The sequence below is a fragment of the Anomaloglossus baeobatrachus genome, chromosome 9, assembly GCF_048569485.1.
Source record: "Anomaloglossus baeobatrachus isolate aAnoBae1 chromosome 9, aAnoBae1.hap1, whole genome shotgun sequence".
Lineage (NCBI taxonomy): Eukaryota > Metazoa > Chordata > Amphibia > Anura > Aromobatidae > Anomaloglossus > Anomaloglossus baeobatrachus.
The window spans coordinates 219,998,337-220,016,361 of record NC_134361.1 but is presented as its reverse complement, the minus strand read 5'-3'; the positions used below and the strand labels follow the sequence as shown (position 1 = coordinate 220,016,361).

The 18,025-nt window shown below is 51.1% G+C and overlaps 1 protein-coding gene across 3 annotated transcripts in view; it reads left to right on the top strand.

Annotated features, from left to right (window-relative positions):
- The window catches only part of SLC38A5 (solute carrier family 38 member 5), a 52,323-nt gene that overhangs the window by 32,502 nt on the left and 1,796 nt on the right, over positions 1 to 18,025 (top strand). For all 3 annotated transcript variants that reach the window (XM_075324566.1, XM_075324568.1, XM_075324565.1), the window contains exons 3-16: positions 2,488 to 2,664; positions 2,964 to 3,045; positions 9,574 to 9,689; positions 11,746 to 11,819; positions 12,339 to 12,431; positions 12,577 to 12,658; positions 12,740 to 12,822; positions 12,998 to 13,056; positions 15,430 to 15,567; positions 15,834 to 15,913; positions 16,020 to 16,120; positions 16,218 to 16,342; positions 16,426 to 16,570; positions 17,079 to 17,182. In XM_075324566.1, coding sequence (XP_075180681.1) covers positions 2,567 to 2,664; positions 2,964 to 3,045; positions 9,574 to 9,689; positions 11,746 to 11,819; positions 12,339 to 12,431; positions 12,577 to 12,658; positions 12,740 to 12,822; positions 12,998 to 13,056; positions 15,430 to 15,567; positions 15,834 to 15,913; positions 16,020 to 16,120; positions 16,218 to 16,342; positions 16,426 to 16,570; positions 17,079 to 17,182 — 1,380 coding nt within the window. In that variant the 5' untranslated portion in view covers positions 2,488 to 2,566. The remainder of the gene's footprint in view (positions 1 to 2,487; positions 2,665 to 2,963; positions 3,046 to 9,573; positions 9,690 to 11,745; positions 11,820 to 12,338; positions 12,432 to 12,576; positions 12,659 to 12,739; positions 12,823 to 12,997; positions 13,057 to 15,429; positions 15,568 to 15,833; positions 15,914 to 16,019; positions 16,121 to 16,217; positions 16,343 to 16,425; positions 16,571 to 17,078; positions 17,183 to 18,025) is intronic.

Below are 18,025 nucleotides of genomic sequence, written 5' to 3'. Positions count from 1 at the left end.
TTTCTTCAGGAGCACACCCGCTCCTCTACCTCCAGGCTTCTTGCTTTCTTCAGGAGCACACCCGCTCCTCTGCCTCCTGGCTTCCTGCTTTCTTCAGGTGCACACCCGCTCCTCTACCTCCAGGCTTCCTGCTTTCTTCAGGAGCACACCCGCTCCTCTACCTCCTGGCTTCTTGCTTTCTTCAGGAGCATACCCGCTCCTCTACCTCCAGGCTTCCTGCTTTCTTCAGGTGCACACCCGCTCCTCTACCTCCCGGCTTCCTGCTTTCTTCAGGAGCACACCCGCTCCTCTACCTCCAGGCTTCTTGCTTTCTTCAGGAGCACACCCGCTCCTCTGCCTCCTGGCTTCCTGCTTTCTTCAGGTGCACACCCGCTCCTCTGCTTCCTGGCTTCCTGCTTTCTTCAGGAGCACACCCGCTCCTCTACCTCCCAGCTTTCTGCTTTCTTCAGGAGCACACCCGCTCCTCTGCTTCACAGAGTCTTGCTTTCTTCGGGAAAACACCCGGTCCTCTGCCTCTCGGCTTCCTGCTTTATTCAGGAGCACACCCGCTCCTCTGCCTCCCAGCTTTCTGGTTTCTTCAGGAGCACACCCACTCCTCTTCTTCACAGCGTCTTGCTTTCTTCAGGAAAACACTGGCTCCTCTGCCTCTCGGCTTCCTGCTTTCTTCAGGAAAACACTGGCTCCTCTGCCTCCCAGCTTCTTGCTTTCTTCAGGAGCACACCCGCTCCTCTGCTTCTCGGCTTCCTGCTTTCTTCAGGAGCACACCCGCTCCTCTACCTCCCGGCTTCCTGCTTTCTTCAGGAGCACACCCGCTCCTCTACCTCCAGGCTTCTTGCTTTCTTCAGGAGCACACCCGCTCCTCTGCCTCCTGGCTTCCTGCTTTCTTCAGGTGCACACCCGCTCCTCTACCTCCAGGCTTCCTGCTTTCTTCAGGAGCACACCCGCTCCTCTACCTCCTGGCTTCTTGCTTTCTTCAGGAGCATACCCGCTCCTCTACCTCCAGGCTTCCTGCTTTCTTCAGGTGCACACCCGCTCCTCTACCTCCCGGCTTCCTGCTTTCTTCAGGAGCACACCCGCTCCTCTACCCCCAGGCTTCTTGCTTTCTTCAGGAGCACACCCGCTCCTCTGCCTCCTGGCTTCCTGCTTTCTTCAGGTGCACACCCGCTCCTCTGCTTCCTGGCTTCCTGCTTTCTTCAGGAGCACACCCGCTCCTCTACCTCCCAGCTTTCTGCTTTCTTCAGGAGCACACCCGCTCCTCTGCTTCACAGAGTCTTGCTTTCTTCGGGAAAACACCCGGTCCTCTGCCTCTCGGCTTCCTGCTTTATTCAGGAGCACACCCGCTCCTCTGCCTCCCAGCTTTCTGGTTTCTTCAGGAGCACACCCACTCCTCTTCTTCACAGCGTCTTGCTTTCTTCAGGAAAACACTGGCTCCTCTGCCTCTCGGCTTCCTGCTTTCTTCAGGAAAACACTGGCTCCTCTGCCTCCCAGCTTCTTGCTTTCTTCAGGAGCACACCCGCTCCTCTGCTTCTCGGCTTCCTGCTTTCTTCAGGAGCACACCCGCTCCTCTACCTCCTGGCTTCCTGCTTTATTGAGGAGCACACCCACTCCTCTACCTCCCAGCTTTCTTCAGGAGCACACCAACTCCTCTGCTTCACAGCGTCTTGCTTTCTTCAGGAAAACACCCGCTCCTCTGCCTCTCGGCTTCCTGCTTTCTTCAGGAGCACACCCACTCCTCTGCCTCCTGGCTTCCTGCTTCCTTCAGGAGCACACCCGCTCTTCTGCCTCTCAGCTTCCTGCAGGAGCACACCCGCTCTTCTGCCTCTCAGCTTCCTGCAGGAGCACACCTTCTCCACTGCCTCCCAGCTTCCTGCAGGAGCACACCGACTTCTCTGCCTCCCGGATTCCTTCAGGAGCATACCCGCTCCTCTGCCTCTCAGCTTCCTTCTTTCTTCAGGAGCACACCCGCTCCTCTGCCTCCTGATTTCCTGCTTGTTTTGAGGTAGTGTGCTCCTGATGATGGCATGGTCACGGTCCAGGTCTGAGCTGTGCTTTCTCCTTTGCTGCTTCTACACCATTGGGCAATGAAACTGGCCAGATCCGGTGATTTGGTCAACGTTAGAGGCGCACTTGCAAGCCCTATGGCAAAGCGCTTGCAAGTGCACGTTCCTTGCCTGTGAAACCAGCCACAGCTCAGACTGCAGAAGTGGTTGGTAACTGAGGAAACAAGTCGTAAACTATAGAAGTAAAAGTCCCTGTGTTCTAGAAAATTGAGACAACTTTCATCATCAAGAATACTGAAACTGAATTTCTCTACAGTCTAATGAATGCCTAATATGTCCATTTTAAAGTCAGGTGTCAATAGAAAAGATCCGTCAACAGGATCTTGTTTGTAGTTACAATTTGTATTCTTTGTGCAGATATAATTAAAAAAATATATATATTTATAGATGCATAGTAATACTCAACGATTCCTTATCATTCCTGTAGGATCGCTGCTCTATACCATCTCTTCCTCAATTGTCAATTGTTGTAACCAGTAAATTAATAAAGTTGCTGAGTCTCCATTATGGAAATGGAAAACTTGGGGGACGGCGAAGAATCTCACATGTTGAACGGGAGCGTGTCCGAAAGCCTCAACACCGACAGACTGACGCTGGAGGAGGGGTAAGAGGATTTGGAGGGATTTTTTGGAAAAGGAGGTTGGGGCAAAAGTCGGAAACCAACCCAATATCTGGAAAACGTTTATATCAAATGTCATCATGATCCAATAGCTGCAATAAATCAGAGGTTCCATCTTTGGTTTCGCCAGACTTGTAACTCGCCGTGTACAGAGATGATCAATCAGATGACACGAGTTGCTCTTGTGCTTGTCTGTATCTGATGGAAAGACGACATGCGTGCAAATCACCTTACGATCCACACGTCCTCCATGTGATCAGTCACGATTGTATGTTTTATTGCAGATATGAAGCGGAGGAAGCGGCCGGCCAAGAGCAGGAGGGGTTCCTGCAACATGTATCAAGTCAGAAGACCCAGTTTACCGACGTAAGTAGCGATCTCTCCAAACTAGACCAATTATTTTGTTTTTAGGAAAATCAGATTGTGCTGAAAAATGGCAAAATCAGGTCATATTTGTAGTTTCACCACGAAACAGCGGCAAAAAGTTCTGAATACAGAGAAGTTCCAGTAGGCTATGTGCGCACGTTGCGTACTAGCCCTGCAGAAATTTCTGCAGCGATCTGAAGAGCACATGTGCGCTTTAGATCGCTGCAGAAATGTCCGTAGTGAGCGCCGATTCCATGCGCTCTGCCTGCAGCTCCTCCCATAGACAGAGCAGGAGCTGCCGGCAAAGCGCAGGAAAGAAGTGACATGTCACTTCTTTTTGCGCAGCGCTTCGGCAGTAGCCGAAGCGCTGCGCTCTTAAACGCCACGTGCGCACGGCCCCTGCACAATCTCCATAGACTGTGCAGAGGACGCAGGACGCATGCAGTTACGCTGCGCTACAAAGCGCAGCGTAACTGCATGTATTTACGCAACGTGCGCACATTGCGATCTTCTACTCGTTGTGAAGAACGTTGTTACTATTGTTGTATACGATCGGCTACAATGTATCAGGTTGAGATGAGAACAGTGATTTGACTTTTTTCACTAAACACAATTGCAACTCAATTTTTTTCAGTGTCTAAAATATAAAATTGTCCAAAAAGATCCAGAAAAGATAAAAACAAAAAAGGGTTTCAGCAGATAAAGATAGGTGAGGGTACAGTAGGTGAGGGCAGAGCTGGTCGTGCAGTGGTATAGTGGGGTGAGGGGGATGGGTGAGGATACAGTAGGTGAGGGCAGAGCTGGTCGTGCAGTGGTATAGTGGGGTGAGGGGGATGGGTGAGGATACAGTAGGTGAGGGCAGAGCTGGTCGTGCAGTGGTATAGTGGGGTGAGAGGGATGGGTGAGGATACAGTAGGTGAGGGCAGAGCTGGTCGTGTAGTGGTATAGTGGGGTGAGGGGGATGGGTGAGGGTACAGTAGGTGAGGGCAGAGCTGGTCGTGCAGTGGTATAGTGGGGTGAGGGGGATGGGTGAGGATACAGTAGGTGAGGGCAGAGCTGGTCATGCAGTGGTATAGTGGGGTGAGGAGGATGGGTGAGGATACAGTAAGTGAGGGCAGAGCTGGTCGTGCAGTGGTATAGTGGGGTGAGGGGGATGGGTGAGGGTACAGTAGGTGAGGGCAGAGCTGGTCGTGCAGTGGTATAGTGGGGTGAGGGGATGGGTGAGGATACAGTAGGTGAGGGCAGAGCTGGTCGTGCAGCGGTATAGTGGGGTGAGGGGGATGGGTGAGGGTACAGTAGGTGAGGGCAGAGGTGGTCGTGCAGTGGTATAGTGGGGTGAGGAGGATGGGTGAGGATACAGTAGGTGAGGGCAGAGCTGGTCGTGCAGTGGTATAGTGGGGTGAGGGGGATGGGTGAGGATACAGCAGGTGAGGGCAGAGCTGGTCGTACGGTGGTATAGTGGGGTGAGGGGGATGGGTGAGGGTACAGTAGGTGAGGGCAGAGCTGGTCGTGCAGTGGTATAGTGGGGTGAGGGGGATGGGTGAGGATACAGTAGGTGAGGGCAGAGCTGGTCGTGCAGTGGTATAGTGGGGTGAGGGGGATGGGTGAGGATACAGTAGGTGAGGGCAGAGCTGGTCGTGCAGTGGTATAGTGGAGTGAGGGGGATGGGTGAGGGTACAGTAGGTGAGGGCAGAGCTGGTCGTGCAGTGGTATAGTGGGGTGAGGGGGATGGGTGAGGATACAGTAGGTGAGGGCAGAGCTGGTCGTGCAGTAGTATAGTGGGGTGAGGGGGATGGGTGAGGGTACAGTAGGTGAGGGCAGAGATGGTGGTGCAGTGGTATAGTGGGGTGAGGGGGATGGGTGAGGATACAGTAGGTGAGGGTAGAGCTGGTCGTGCAGTGGTATAGTGGGGTGAGGGGGATGGGTGAGGATACAGTAGGTGAGGGCAGAGCTGGTCGTGCAGTGATATAGTGGGGTGAGGGGGATGGGTGAGGATACAGTAGGTGAGGGCAGAGCTGGTCGTGCGGTGGTATAGTGGGGTGAGGGGGATGGGGGAGGGTACAGTAGGTGAGGGCAGAGCTGGTCGTGCAGTGGTATAGTGGGGTGAGGGGATGGGTGAGGATACAGTAGGTGAGGGCAGAGCTGGTCGTGCAGTGGTATAGTGGGGCGAGGGGGATGGGTGAGGGTACAGTAGGTGAGGGCAGAGCTGGTCGTGCAGTGGTATAGTGGGGGAGGGGGATGGGTGAAGGTACAGTAAGTGAGGGCAGAGCTGGTCATGCAGTGGTATAGTGGGGTGAGGGGGATGGGTGAGGATACAGTAGGTGAGGGTAGAGCTGGTCGTGCAGTGGTATAGTGGCGTGAGGGGGATTGGTGAGGGTACAGTAGGTGAGGGCAGAGCTGGTCGGCAGTGGTATAGTGGGGTGAGGGGGATGGGTGAGGATACAGTAGGGGAGGGCATACAATTGTGGTAAGAATTGATAAGAGGGGAGTAGAGAAGGAGATCTTGTGAAGATCGGAGGTTAGGTGCTAGGTAAGTACCAGGAGATTAGGTCACAGATGTATGGAGGAGACAAGTCTCGGTTGGCTTTATATACCATGGTTAGAGTTTTGAAACAGTCTTTGGGCAATGGGAAGCCAGTGAAGAGATCGGCAAAGAAGAGAGGCCGAGGAATAGCGAGGAGAGGTGGATTAATTGGGCAGCGGAGTTTAGGATAGATTAGAATGGTGCGAGAATGTTAGAAGGGATGTCACAGAGCAGGACGTTGCAGTAGTCCATGCGGGAGATAATGAGGGCATGCACTGATATTTTTGCCAATTCTTGGTCAAGGAATGTATGGATCCGAGAAAAAAGTTTTCAGTTGGAGTCGGCAGGAGGTGGAAAGGGCTTGGATATGTAGCTTGAAGGAAAGAGTGAAGTCAAGAGTTATCCCCAGCCTGCGAGCACGCAATCTAATATTCCGTAGAGATGTGTTAGACACCTTGTAGTCCCTTTTTGCCCAATCTAATGTCTACGGTTGTCTGTAGATCTTTTGTTAACCTCAATAACATCAGGTGAAGTCACCTATGAAGATGAAGTGAAGATCTCTGCCTCAACTCTCTCAAAACAGTGTTAAATAAGGAGGACGTGATATATTTATCCTCATAGGTCACCAAAAATAGTCTGGATGTTTGTCGAAACGTATTTAGGCAACCATCATAACATTCTTCAGGATCCGGACGGTCAAACATTGAGCCGTAGGTAAACGTTATTCAATTTGTGGCATCTCAGGAGATCGCCGCCGCCATTGTCGAATCTCATAGTTTCTTCTTCGAGAAGCTTCTAAAGTTTTCACGGCAATAAATTTCAACTTTGTCCGTTAAGGACCTGCCTGGAGTAGACGAGACGACCGTCCTGCTGAAACAGCCACTCTGTATTACGGAAATAACCCTTTATAGCCGAAGAATGGCATTTCTCTCAACGCTCCGGTGCAGAATCCTCAGAGATTTAGCGCTCGTAAATGGTATCATCATTTCTTACCGGCCACTTTCTCCGACTATTGAGACTTCTCATTGTCTTACATTCGGCATCAATAAGAAGACAACGACGCCTTATATCATTTTATTATAGCTCCATTCCGCTGGTTTCCAGGCAACTAAAGAAAAAAGCTATAAAGCTGCCGTGTCATCTTGTACCTCTCCGAGCAGCAGGCAGTAAAGGAGAGAAATTAGTCTTCTCGATGGTTCCCAATTTTTGCAATGAGACTGAAGTTTAAAGTGGTCGTTCTCCTTTGGGGACATTTTATTAATATCCTTTATTTTACTTAAATATATGCAACTTGGAACAGTAAAGATACATTTTTGCTATTGGATTTCACTGAAAATTTAAAGGGGTATTCCAGTCTACAAAAACGGTCAACTACCTTCAGGATAGGGGATACTTTTTAGACAAGTGCCTAACTCCTGGGATCACCATTGATGGTCAGAATAGAGGCATTGCTTGTCCTGTCCTCACCAGGGGTCCAAGATAGAGGCGTGAAGGGGTTGATTGGAGCAGCACAAGTGGGCGAATAGGGGACAGGACTGCCATTTTCTGGTGGGAGCCAACTTTGATGGTGGGCTTTAGGTATCCCGGTACCTTCTTGTGACAGGGGTGATTGTATCCCGGTACGTTCTTGTGACAGGAGTGATTGTATCCCGATACGTTCTTGTGACAGGGGTGATTGTATCCCGATACGTTCTTGTGACAGGGGTATTTGTATCCCGGTACGTTCTTGTGACAGGGGTGATTGTATCCCGGTACTTTCTTGTGACAGAGGTGATCGTATCCCGGTACTTTCTTGTGATACGGGTGATTGTACCCCGATACGTTCTTGTGACAGGGGTGATTGTATCCCGATACGTTCTTGTGACAGGGGTATTTGTATCCCGGTACGTTCTTGTGACAGGGGTGATTGTATCCCGGTACTTTCTTGTGACAGAGGTGATCGTATCCCGGTACTTTCTTGTGATACGGGTGATTGTATCCCGGTACGTTCTTGTGACAGGGGTGATTGTATCCCGATACGTTCTTGTGACAGGGGTATTTGTATCCCGATACGTTCTTGTGACAGGGGTGATTGTATCCCGGTACGTTCTTGTGACAGGGGTATTTGTATCCAGATACGTTCTTGTGACAGGGGTATTTGTATCCCGGTACGTTCTTGTGACAGGGGTATTTGTATCCCGGTACGTTCTTGTGACAGGGGTGATTGTATCCCGGTACGTTCTTGTGACAGGGGTGATTGTATCCCGGTACGTTCTTGTGACAAGGGTGATTGTATCCCGGTACGTTCTTGTGACAGGGGTGATTGTATCCCGGTACGTTCTTGTGACAGGGGTGATTGTATCCCGGTACGTTCTTGTGACAGGGGTGATTGTATCCCGGTACGTTCTTGTGACAGGGGTGATTGTATCCCGGTACGTTCTTGTGACAGGGGTGATTGTATCCCGATACGTTCTTGTGACAGGGGTGATTGTATCCCGATACGTTCTTGTGACAGGGGTATTTGTATCCGGGTACGTTCTTGTGACAGGGGTGATTGTATCCCGGTACTTTCTTGTGACAGAGGTGATCGTATCCCGGTACTTTCTTGTGATACGGGTGATTGTACCCCGATACGTTCTTGTGACAGGGGTGATTGTATCCCGATACGTTCTTGTGACAGGGGTATTTGTATCCCGGTACGTTCTTGTGACAGGGGTGATTGTTTCCCGGTACTTTCTTGTGACAGAGGTGATCGTATCCCGGTACTTTCTTGTGATACGGGTGATTGTATCCCGGTACGTTCTTGTGACAGGGGTGATTGTATCCCGATACGTTCTTGTGACAGGGGTATTTGTATCCCGATACGTTCTTGTGACAGGGGTGATTGTATCCCGGTACGTTCTTGTGACAGGGGTATTTGTATCCAGATACGTTCTTGTGACAGGGGTATTTGTATCCCGGTACGTTCTTGTGACAGGGGTATTTGTATCCCGGTACGTTCTTGTGACAGGGGTGATTGTATCCCGGTACGTTCTTGTGACAGGGGTGATTGTATCCCGGTACATTCTTGTGACAGGGGTGATTGTATCCCGGTACGTTCTTGTGACAGGGGTGATTGTATCCCGATACGTTCTTGTGACAGGGGTATTTGTATCCCGGTACGTTCTTGTGACAGGGGTGATTATATCCCAGTACGTTCTTGTGACAGGGGTGATTGTATCCCGGTACATTCTTGTGACAGGGGTGATTGTATCCCGGTACGTTCTTGTGACAGGGGTGATTGTATCCCGGTACGTTCTTGTGACAGGGGTGATTGTATCCCGGTACGTTCTTGTGACAGGGGTGATTGTATCCCGGTACATTCTTGTGACAGGGGTGATTGTATCCCGGTACGTTCTTGTGACAGGGGTGATTGTATCCCGATACGTTCTTGTGACAGGGGTATTTGTATCCCGGTACGTTCTTGTGACAGGGGTGATTATATCCCGGTACGTTCTTGTGACAGGGGTGATTGTATCCCGGTACATTCTTGTGACAGGGGTGATTGTATCCCGGTACGTTCTTGTGACAGGGGTGATTGTATCCCGGTACGTTCTTGTGACGGGTGATTGTATCTCGGTACGTTCTTGTGACAGGGGTGATTGTATCCCGGTACTTTCTTGTGACAGAGGTGATCGTATCCCGGTACTTTCTTGTGATACGGGTGATTGTACCCCGGTACATTCTTGTGACAGGGGTGATTTTCTGCCCCAACAATGTTGTGGCTTATCTTATGTAAGGGGGTATGCTATCACTGCATGGCGGTAGAATACGTCCATAGACACACAGGCATCAATTCACCATAGGTCAGTAAACAAGGTGACTCTGCACATACTGCATTACTGTTCTCCCATGGCTATAATGACGTGATATACATAAACGCCTCGTTCTGGTTATGTATGAGCTTCTGTAAGTATTAAAGAAAACATGCATATTGATCACGGCCAATCTAAGAAGTCTCCGTTCTTGTGCTGTTTCTTCTGCAGTTTGATGGAAAGACGTCTTTCGGGATGTCGGTATTTAACTTGAGCAACGCCATCATGGGCAGCGGAATACTGGGCCTCGCTTTTGCCATGTCCAACACAGGGATCATTTTGTTTGTGTAAGTTTATGCACCCCCTCCTGACTATGCACGGTGCCCTGGCTCTGGTCCAGACCGCTATCAGTTTGGGAAAGTCCTTTCCATGAACAGCTTCTGGCCGCACACAGCTGCCCATAGAGAGATTGCAGGCTCATATTCCCACAGTCACTGCTCGTATATAACCTGCCCCTAATATAGGCCCATATACTGTACAGATATATAACCTGCCCCTAATATAGGCCCATATACTGTACAGATATATAACCTGCCCCTAATATAGGCCCATACACTGTACAGATATATAACCTGCCCCTAATATAGGCCCATATACTGTACAGATATATAACCTGCCCCTAATATAGGCCCATATACTGTACAGATATATGACCTGCCCCTAATATAGGCCCATATACTGTACAGATATATAACCTGCCCCTAATATAGGCCCATATACTGTACAGATATATAACCTGCCCCTAATATAGGCCCATACACTGTACAGATATATAACCTGCCCCTAATATAAGCCCATCTACTGTATATATATATTATATATGTACAGAAAGTATTCAGACCCCTTTACATTTTTCATTCTTTGTCTCATTGCAGCCATTTGGTATTTTTCCTCATTAATGTGCACTCTGCTCCCCATCCTCCATCTTCTCAGAAAAAAAACAAATGTAGAAATTTTTGTACATTGATTAAACAAGAAAAACTGAAATATCGCATGGTCATAAGTATTCAGCCCCTTTTCTCAGTAGTGAGTAGAGGCGCCCTCCCTTTTGAGCTGGTACAGCCATGAGTCTTCTTGGGATGCTCAATTGGGTTTAGGTCAGGGCTCTGGCTAGGCCGGTCAAGAATGGTCACAGAGTTGTTCTGAAGACACTTCTTTGTTATTTTAGCTGTGTGCTTAGGGTAATTTTCTTGTTGGAAGGTGAACCTTCGGCCAAGTCTGAGGTCCAGAGCACTCTGGAAGGAGGTTTTCTTCCAGGATATCTCTGTACTTGGCCGCATTCATCTTTCCTTCAATTACAACCAGTCGTCCTGTCCCTGCCCCCATAGCACGATGCTGCCACCACCATGTTTCACTGTGGGGATTGTATTAGGCAGGTGATGAGCAGTGCCTGGTTTTCTGCACATATACCGCTTAGAACTATCACCAAAAGTTCTATCTGCGTCTCATCAGACCACAGAATCTTATTCCTCATAGTCTGGGAGTCCTTCATGTGTTTTTTTGCAAACTCTATGTGGCTTTCATATATCTTGCACTCAGGAAGCTTCCGTCGGACCACTCTGCCATAAAGGCCTGACTGGTGGAGGCTGCAGTTATAGGTGACTTTGTGGAAATTCTCCCATCTCCCTACTGCATCTCTGGAGCTCAGCCGCAGTGATCTTGGGGTTCTTCTTTACCTCTCTCACCAAGGCTCTTCTCCCATGATTGCTCAGTTTGGCTGGACGGCCGGGTCTAGGAAGAGTTCTGGTGGTCCCAAACTTCTTCCATTTAAGGATTATGGAGGCCACTGTGCTCTTAGGAGCCTTGAGTACTGTAGAAATTCTTTTGTAACCTTGGCCAGATCTGTGCCTTGCCACAATTCTGTCTCTGAGCTCTTTGGCAGTTCCTTTGACCTCATGATCCTCATTTGGTGTGACATGCAGTGTGAGCTGTGAGGTCTTATATAGACAGGTGTGCGCCTTTCCAAATCACGTCCTATCAGTGTAATTACACACAGCTGGACTCCAATGAAGGAGCAGAACCATCTCAAGGAGGATCACAAGGAAATGGACAGCATGGGACTTACATATGAGGGGCTGAATACTTATGACCATGTGATATTTCAGTTTTTCTTTTTAATAAATTTGCAAAAATTTCTACATTTCTGACAAGATGGGGGTGCAGAGTGTACATTAATGAGAAAAAAAAATGAACTTTTTGGAATTTACTAAATGGCTGCAATGAAACAAAGTGAAAAATGTAAAGGGGTGTGAATACTTTCCACTGTATATAACCTGCCCCACCTTATTATAGTGATGTCGGTATATACGGCTGTGTGTGAGGCCATGTTTTCCTCTCCTCTAGGATCCTTCTCACACTCATCGCTATCATGTCTGCTTACTCCATCCAGCTCCTCCTCAAGTGTTCTGCTGTTGTGGGTGAGTGACCATTGTTCTTCTTGTGTTTTGCATTTTTTGTTGTTGTTGTCTAGGGACCTCCTGTTATACAAAGCCAGAAGGGACGATGCAAATTCTGTATTTCCTACCCGTATCTCCCAAGGACCGATGATAACTTACAGATCAGTGGGGGTCCGACCAATGAGACCCCGCACCAACTGCTAGAACATTAACCTTTTCTCCTTGCTATCTCCATATGGACTGGAGAGTCAGCGCACATACCCGACTGCCGCTCCATTCACTCTCTATGGGGCTGCTGAGTACATATATGAAGCAGCGATTGGGCACGTGCAATGCTTTGCCGATTACAGAGGGTCCCAGCAGGCGGACCCCCACCGATCTTCAATTTATCCTATCCAGGACATCCCCTTTAACACTGTTTTCACTTCTGAATCAATCCTAAAGATGGAGCGCAGATTTCAGATATCCTTGGAGACACACAGGGAGGGAAAGAGCAAAACTTGCATCTCACTGTCTTCCTTCATGCTTTCTTTTGGGCAGGTATCCGCGCTTATGAACAACTAGGACAGAGAGCATTTGGACCTGTAGGAAAAATTCTAGCAGCTCTAATCATAACGATCCATAATGTGGGCGGTAAGTACAATATGACCCTTCCCATAAATCTGGTGCCATTTCAATACTGTTAATTTGACTCTTTTCGATGCGTCTAGCTTTACATCTGTCCGTTGGGCATTAAGATAGTGTCGTCAATGTAACCTGACTGTTTCTTCCTTTCCAGCGATGTCCAGTTATTTATATATTATCAAGTATGAGCTTCCCCTCGTAATTCAGGCCTTCCTGGGACTGACTGAGCCAACTGGGTAAGATCAGTGAGCTCCTGCTTGAGTGTCCGCCGACCCCTGTCCCGTGCTCCCGACCTCTGAGTGTTTTCTTCTCTGCAGGGACTGGTATTTAAATGGTAACTATCTCATCATCATTGTCAGTATCCTCATCATTCTGCCACTCGCACTCATGAAACATCTAGGTAAGAGCTAAAGCCGTCGCTCGCATCTGGAAGGCTTTATCCAGTGGTGCTGACACTACTGCTCCCAGCATGCACTTTACAAGCCGGCTGGGAGTTGTAGTCTTGCCTAAAACATGCCTATAAAAGCATATTAGTATGTTACACCTGTCATTTGTATGTTTTGTCCCCCCATCAGGTTATTTGGGGTACACAAGCGGCTTTTCCCTCAGCTGTATGGTGTTTTTCCTGTGTGTGGTAAGTTGCAGGATTTTTTCTTTATCCATATCTGGGCCATAGGGTGCAGTTATAGCGTATTTTTCGGATTATGAGATGCAGTTTTCCTCCCAAAAATTTGGGAAGGAAGTGAGGGGTGCGTCTTACAATCTGAATGTAGCTGACAGGGGGCGTGGAGAGGGATCATGGAAGGCAGGGGCAATGCTCTCTGTGGCCCTGCTCTGTGCTGCGGGCAGCCCTGCTCTGTGCGGCGAGCGTCAAGGCTCTGTTCGGCGAGTGGCGAGGCTCTGTGCGGCGAGGCTCTGTGCGGCGAGGCTCTGTGCGGCGAGGCTCTGTGCGGCGAGGCTCTGTGTGGCGAGGCTCTGTGCGGCGAGGCTCTGTGCGGCGAGGCTCTGTGTGGCGAGGCTCTGTGCGGCGAGGCTCTGTGCGGCGAGGCTCTGTGCTGCGAGGCTCTGTGCGGCAAGCGGCAAGGCTCTGTGCGGCGAGGCTCTGTGCAGCGAGCAGCAAGGCTCTGTGCGGCGAGGCTCTGTGCGGCAAGGCTCTGTGCGGCGAGCAGCAAGGCTCTGTGCAGCAAGCGTCAAGGCTCTGTTCGGCGAGTGACGAGGCTCTGTGCGGCGAGCAGCAAGGCTCTGTTTGGTGAGCAGCAAGGCTCTGTGTGGTGAGCAGCAAGGCTCTGTGTGGCGAGGCTCTGTGCGGCGAGGCTCTGTGCGGCGAGGCTCTGTGTGACGAGGCTCTGTGCGGCGAGGCTCTGTGCGGCGAGGCTCTGTGCGGCGAGGCTCTGTGCGGCGAGGCTCTGTGTGGCGAGGCTCTGTGCGGCGAGGCTCTGTGCGGCGAGGCTCTGTGCTGCGAGGCTCTGTGCGGCAAGCGGCAAGGCTCTGTGCGGCGAGGCTCTGTGCAGCGAGCAGCAAGGCTCTGTGCGGCGAGCAGAAAGGCTCTGTGCGGCGAGGCTCTGTGCGGCGAGGCTCTGTGTGGCGAGCAGCAAGGCTCTGTGCGGCGTGGCTCTGTGCAGCGAGCAGCAAGGCTCTGTGCGGCGAGGCTCTGTGTGGTGAGCAGCAAGGCTCTGTGCGGCGAGGCTCTGTGTGGCGAGCAGCAAGGCTCTGTGCGGCGAGGCTCTGTGCGGCGAGGCTCTGTGCGGCGAGGCTCTGTGTGGCGAGCAGCAAGGCTCTGTGCGGCGTGGCTCTGTGTGGTGAGCAGCAAGGCTCTGTGAGGCGAGGCTCTGTGTGGTGAGCAGCAAGGCTCTGTGAGGCGAGGCTCTGTGTGGTGAGCAGCAAGGCTCTGTGCGGCGAGGCTCTGTGTGGTGAGCAGCAAGGCTCTGTGCGGCGTGGCTCTGTGCAGCGAGCAGCAAGGCTCTGTGAGGCGAGGCTCTGTGTGGTGAGCAGCAAGGCTCTGTGAGGCGAGGCTCTGTGTGGTGAGCAGCAAGGCTCTGTGCGGCGAGGCTCTGTGTGGTGAGCAGCAAGGCTCTGTGAGGCGAGGCTCTGTGTGGTGAGCGGCGAGGCTCTGTGTGGTGAGCAGCAAGGCTCTGTGAGGCGAGGCTCTGTGTGGTGAGCAGCAAGGCTCTGTGAGGCGAGGCTCTGTGTGGTGAGCAGCAAGGCTCTGTGCGGCGAGGCTCTGTGTGGTGAGCAGCAAGGCTCTGTGCGGCGTGGCTCTGTGCAGCGAGCAGCAAGGCTCTGTGAGGCGAGGCTCTGTGTGGTGAGCAGCAAGGCTCTGTGAGGCGAGGCTCTGTGTGGTGAGCAGCAAGGCTCTGTGAGGCGAGGCTCTGTGTGGTGAGCAGCAAGGCTCTGTGCGGCGAGGCTCTGTGTGGTGAGCAGCAAGGCTCTGTGCGGCGTGGCTCTGTGCAGCGAGCAGCAAGGCTCTGTGCGGCGAGGCTCTGTGTGGTGAGCAGCAAGGCTCTGTGCGGCGAGGCTCTGTGTGGTGAGCAGCAAGGCTCTGTGCGGCGAGGCTCTGTGTGGTGAGCAGCAAGGCTCTGTGCGGCGAGGCTCTGTGCGGCGAGGCTCTGTGCGGCGAGCATCTGGGCCCCCCTCTGCACCGCCCTTCCCTCCTGTGACCTCGCTTCACCACCGCTGCCCCCCACCTCCCCGGTAAGACACCACCAGATTATAAAACGGACCTGATAGTTTTTTGTTTACCTTTTTATCTTTAAATTTGGGTTGCGTTTTATAAAACGAAAAATACTGTGCGTTCCAGATCGATGGCATGTTATAGGAGGCTGCAATGTCAGTGTTGGCCTGTAGATGGCACTGTTTTACCATTACAACTCTGAAACTACAAGTCCCAGCAAGCAGCAGACGCTCAATGCTGCCTGCTGGGGTCTGAAGCGGAGCAGGATTTTCAGCATTCCTGGCCGCCTTTACCTCCTTTTCCATCCATTGGTGCTGACGCGCTTTGTCCCCGCAGGTGATGTACAAGAAAACGGTGATCCCGTGCCCCCTGAACACAACCCACACCGTGCACAATGTCTACACTAATGGCTACAACACCACAGAGGAGGAGGAGGAGCGCTGCTCCCCTAAATTATTCACCTTCAACGCCCAGGTACGTCGGCATCCACATACGCGGGGGCTTGTGTCGCTGATCCCTTGTCCCCCCCATCCATATACGCGGGGGCTTGTGTCGCTGATCCCTTGTCCCCCCCATCCACATACACGGGGGCTTGTGTCGCTGATCCCTTGTCCCCCCCATCCACATACACGGGGGCTTGTGTCGCTGATCCCTTGTCCCCCCAATCCATATACACGGGGGCTTGTGTCGCTGATCCCTTGTCCCCCCCATCCTCACATCTGCAATGACTTTGCTTTCAGAGCGTGTACTCCATCCCCATCATTGCCTTTGCCTTTGTGTGCCACCCCGAGGTCCTGCCCATATACACCGAGCTACGCAGGTACGAAGGCCATGAAACGAGACTGTGTATTGTCATCCGAAGCTGCAGAAAGTCTACACACCCCGTGATGATCCCTCCTCCTATTCTTATATCCCCTTTTTTCCAGAGCCACCACGAAGCGGATGCAGAACGTGGCGAACGTGTCCATCTTTGCCATGTTTGTCATGTACCTGATGACCGCGCTGTTCGGCTATCTGACTTTCTATGGTGAGAACTGTTGTCAGAAGTTGTCCGCCACCTCCTGGTGACCAGGGGGTACTACAAGCCCTTGTCCGATGATGTCCGTATCTGCCTCTTCTGTTAGGTCAAGTGGACTCGGAGATGTTGCACACATATAACAAGGTGGACCCTCTGGACAAGCTGGTCCTGGGCGTGCGCCTTGCCGTGTTAGTGGCCGTCACGCTGACTGTGCCGGTGGTCCTGTTCCCGGTAGGCGAGGCTGTAGTTGATCTCTGATAGCGGTATTTTTTTTGTTTTTACTGTGTCTTACTCTCTCTGCCCTATTACTGCAGATCCGCAGGGCCATCCAGCAGCTGATCTGCCCCGGACAGGACTTTCGCTGGTGGCGCCACATCCTCATTGCGGTGATTTTGCTGATAGCGGTGAACCTCCTGGTCATCTTCATTCCTAACATTAAGGATATATTTGGCGTTATTGGTAAGAAATGTCTTCACATCCCATCTGCCAGACACTGCGGTTACAGCTGAGATACTAAAAAGCAGGGACCGCGGGAAATGTGGCATTTCCCAGTATACAATCACCAGCGCAAGGTCTGTATAGACCGTGAAGAATAGCGAGTGCAGCTCTGGAGTATAATATAGTATGCAAATCACCAGCGCAAGGTCTGTATAGACCGTGAAGAATAGCGAGTGCAGCTCTGGAGTATAATATAGTATGCAAATCACCAGCGCAAGGTCTGTATAGACCGTGAAGAATAGCGAGTGCAGCTCTGGAGTATAATATAGTATGCAAATCACCAGCGCAAGGTCTGTATAGACCGTGAAGAATAGCGAGTGCAGCTCTGGAGTATAATATAGTATGCAAATCACCAGAGCAAGGTCTGTATAGACAGTGAAGAATAGCGAGTGCAGCTCTGGAGTATAATACTGGAGATAACTCAGGATTAGTAATGTAATGACGTCTGTTAACTATTCCCTGTATTTAGGATCCACCTCTGCCCCGAGCCTGATTTTCATCTTACCGAGTATTTTCTACTTGAAAATTGTCCCCAGAGAGAAGGAGCCTCTGTCATCGCGTCCAAAGATTCAGGTTTGCTGCTCTTCACTTTCCTGGACCCTTCCCTATCTCTTGTTCTCCATCTTCATGCACAGTGATGCTCCTCCTCGGTCTCTTACGCCTCTCCTTTCCCTATCTGTTGTTCTCCATCTTCATGCACAGTGATGCTCCTCCTCGGTCTCTTACGCCTCTCCTTTCCCTATCTGTTGTTCTCCATCTTCATGCACAGTGATGCTCTTCCTTGGTCTCTTACGCCTCTCCTTTCCCTATCTGTTGTTCTCCATCTTCATGCACAGTGATGCTCCTCCTCGGTCTCTTACGCCTCTCCTTTCCCTATCTGTTGTTCTCCATCTTCATGCACAGTGATGCTCCTCCTCGGTCTCTTACGCCTCTCCTTTCCCTATCTGTTGTTCTCCATCTTCATGCACAGTGATGTTCCTCCTCGGTCTCTTACGCCTCTCCTTTCCCTATCTGTTGTTCTCCATCTTCATGCACAGTGATGCTCCTCCTTGGTCTCTTACGCCTCTCCCTTCCCTATCTGTTGTTCTCCATCTTCATGCACAGTGATGCTCCTCCTTGGTCTCTTACGCCTCTCCTTTCCCTATCTGTTGTTCTCCATCTTCATGCACAGTGATGCTCCTCCTTGGTCTCTTACGCCTCTCCTTTCCCTGTCTGTTGTTCTCCATCTTCATGCACAGTGATGTTCCTCCTCGGTCTCTTACGCCTCTCCTTTCCCTATCTGTTGTTCTCCATCTTCATGCACAGTGATGCTCCTCCTCGGTCTCTTACGCCTCTCCTTTCCCTATCTGTTGTTCTCCATCTTCATGCACAGTGATGCTCCTCCTCGGTCTCTTACGCCTCTCCTTTCCCTATCTG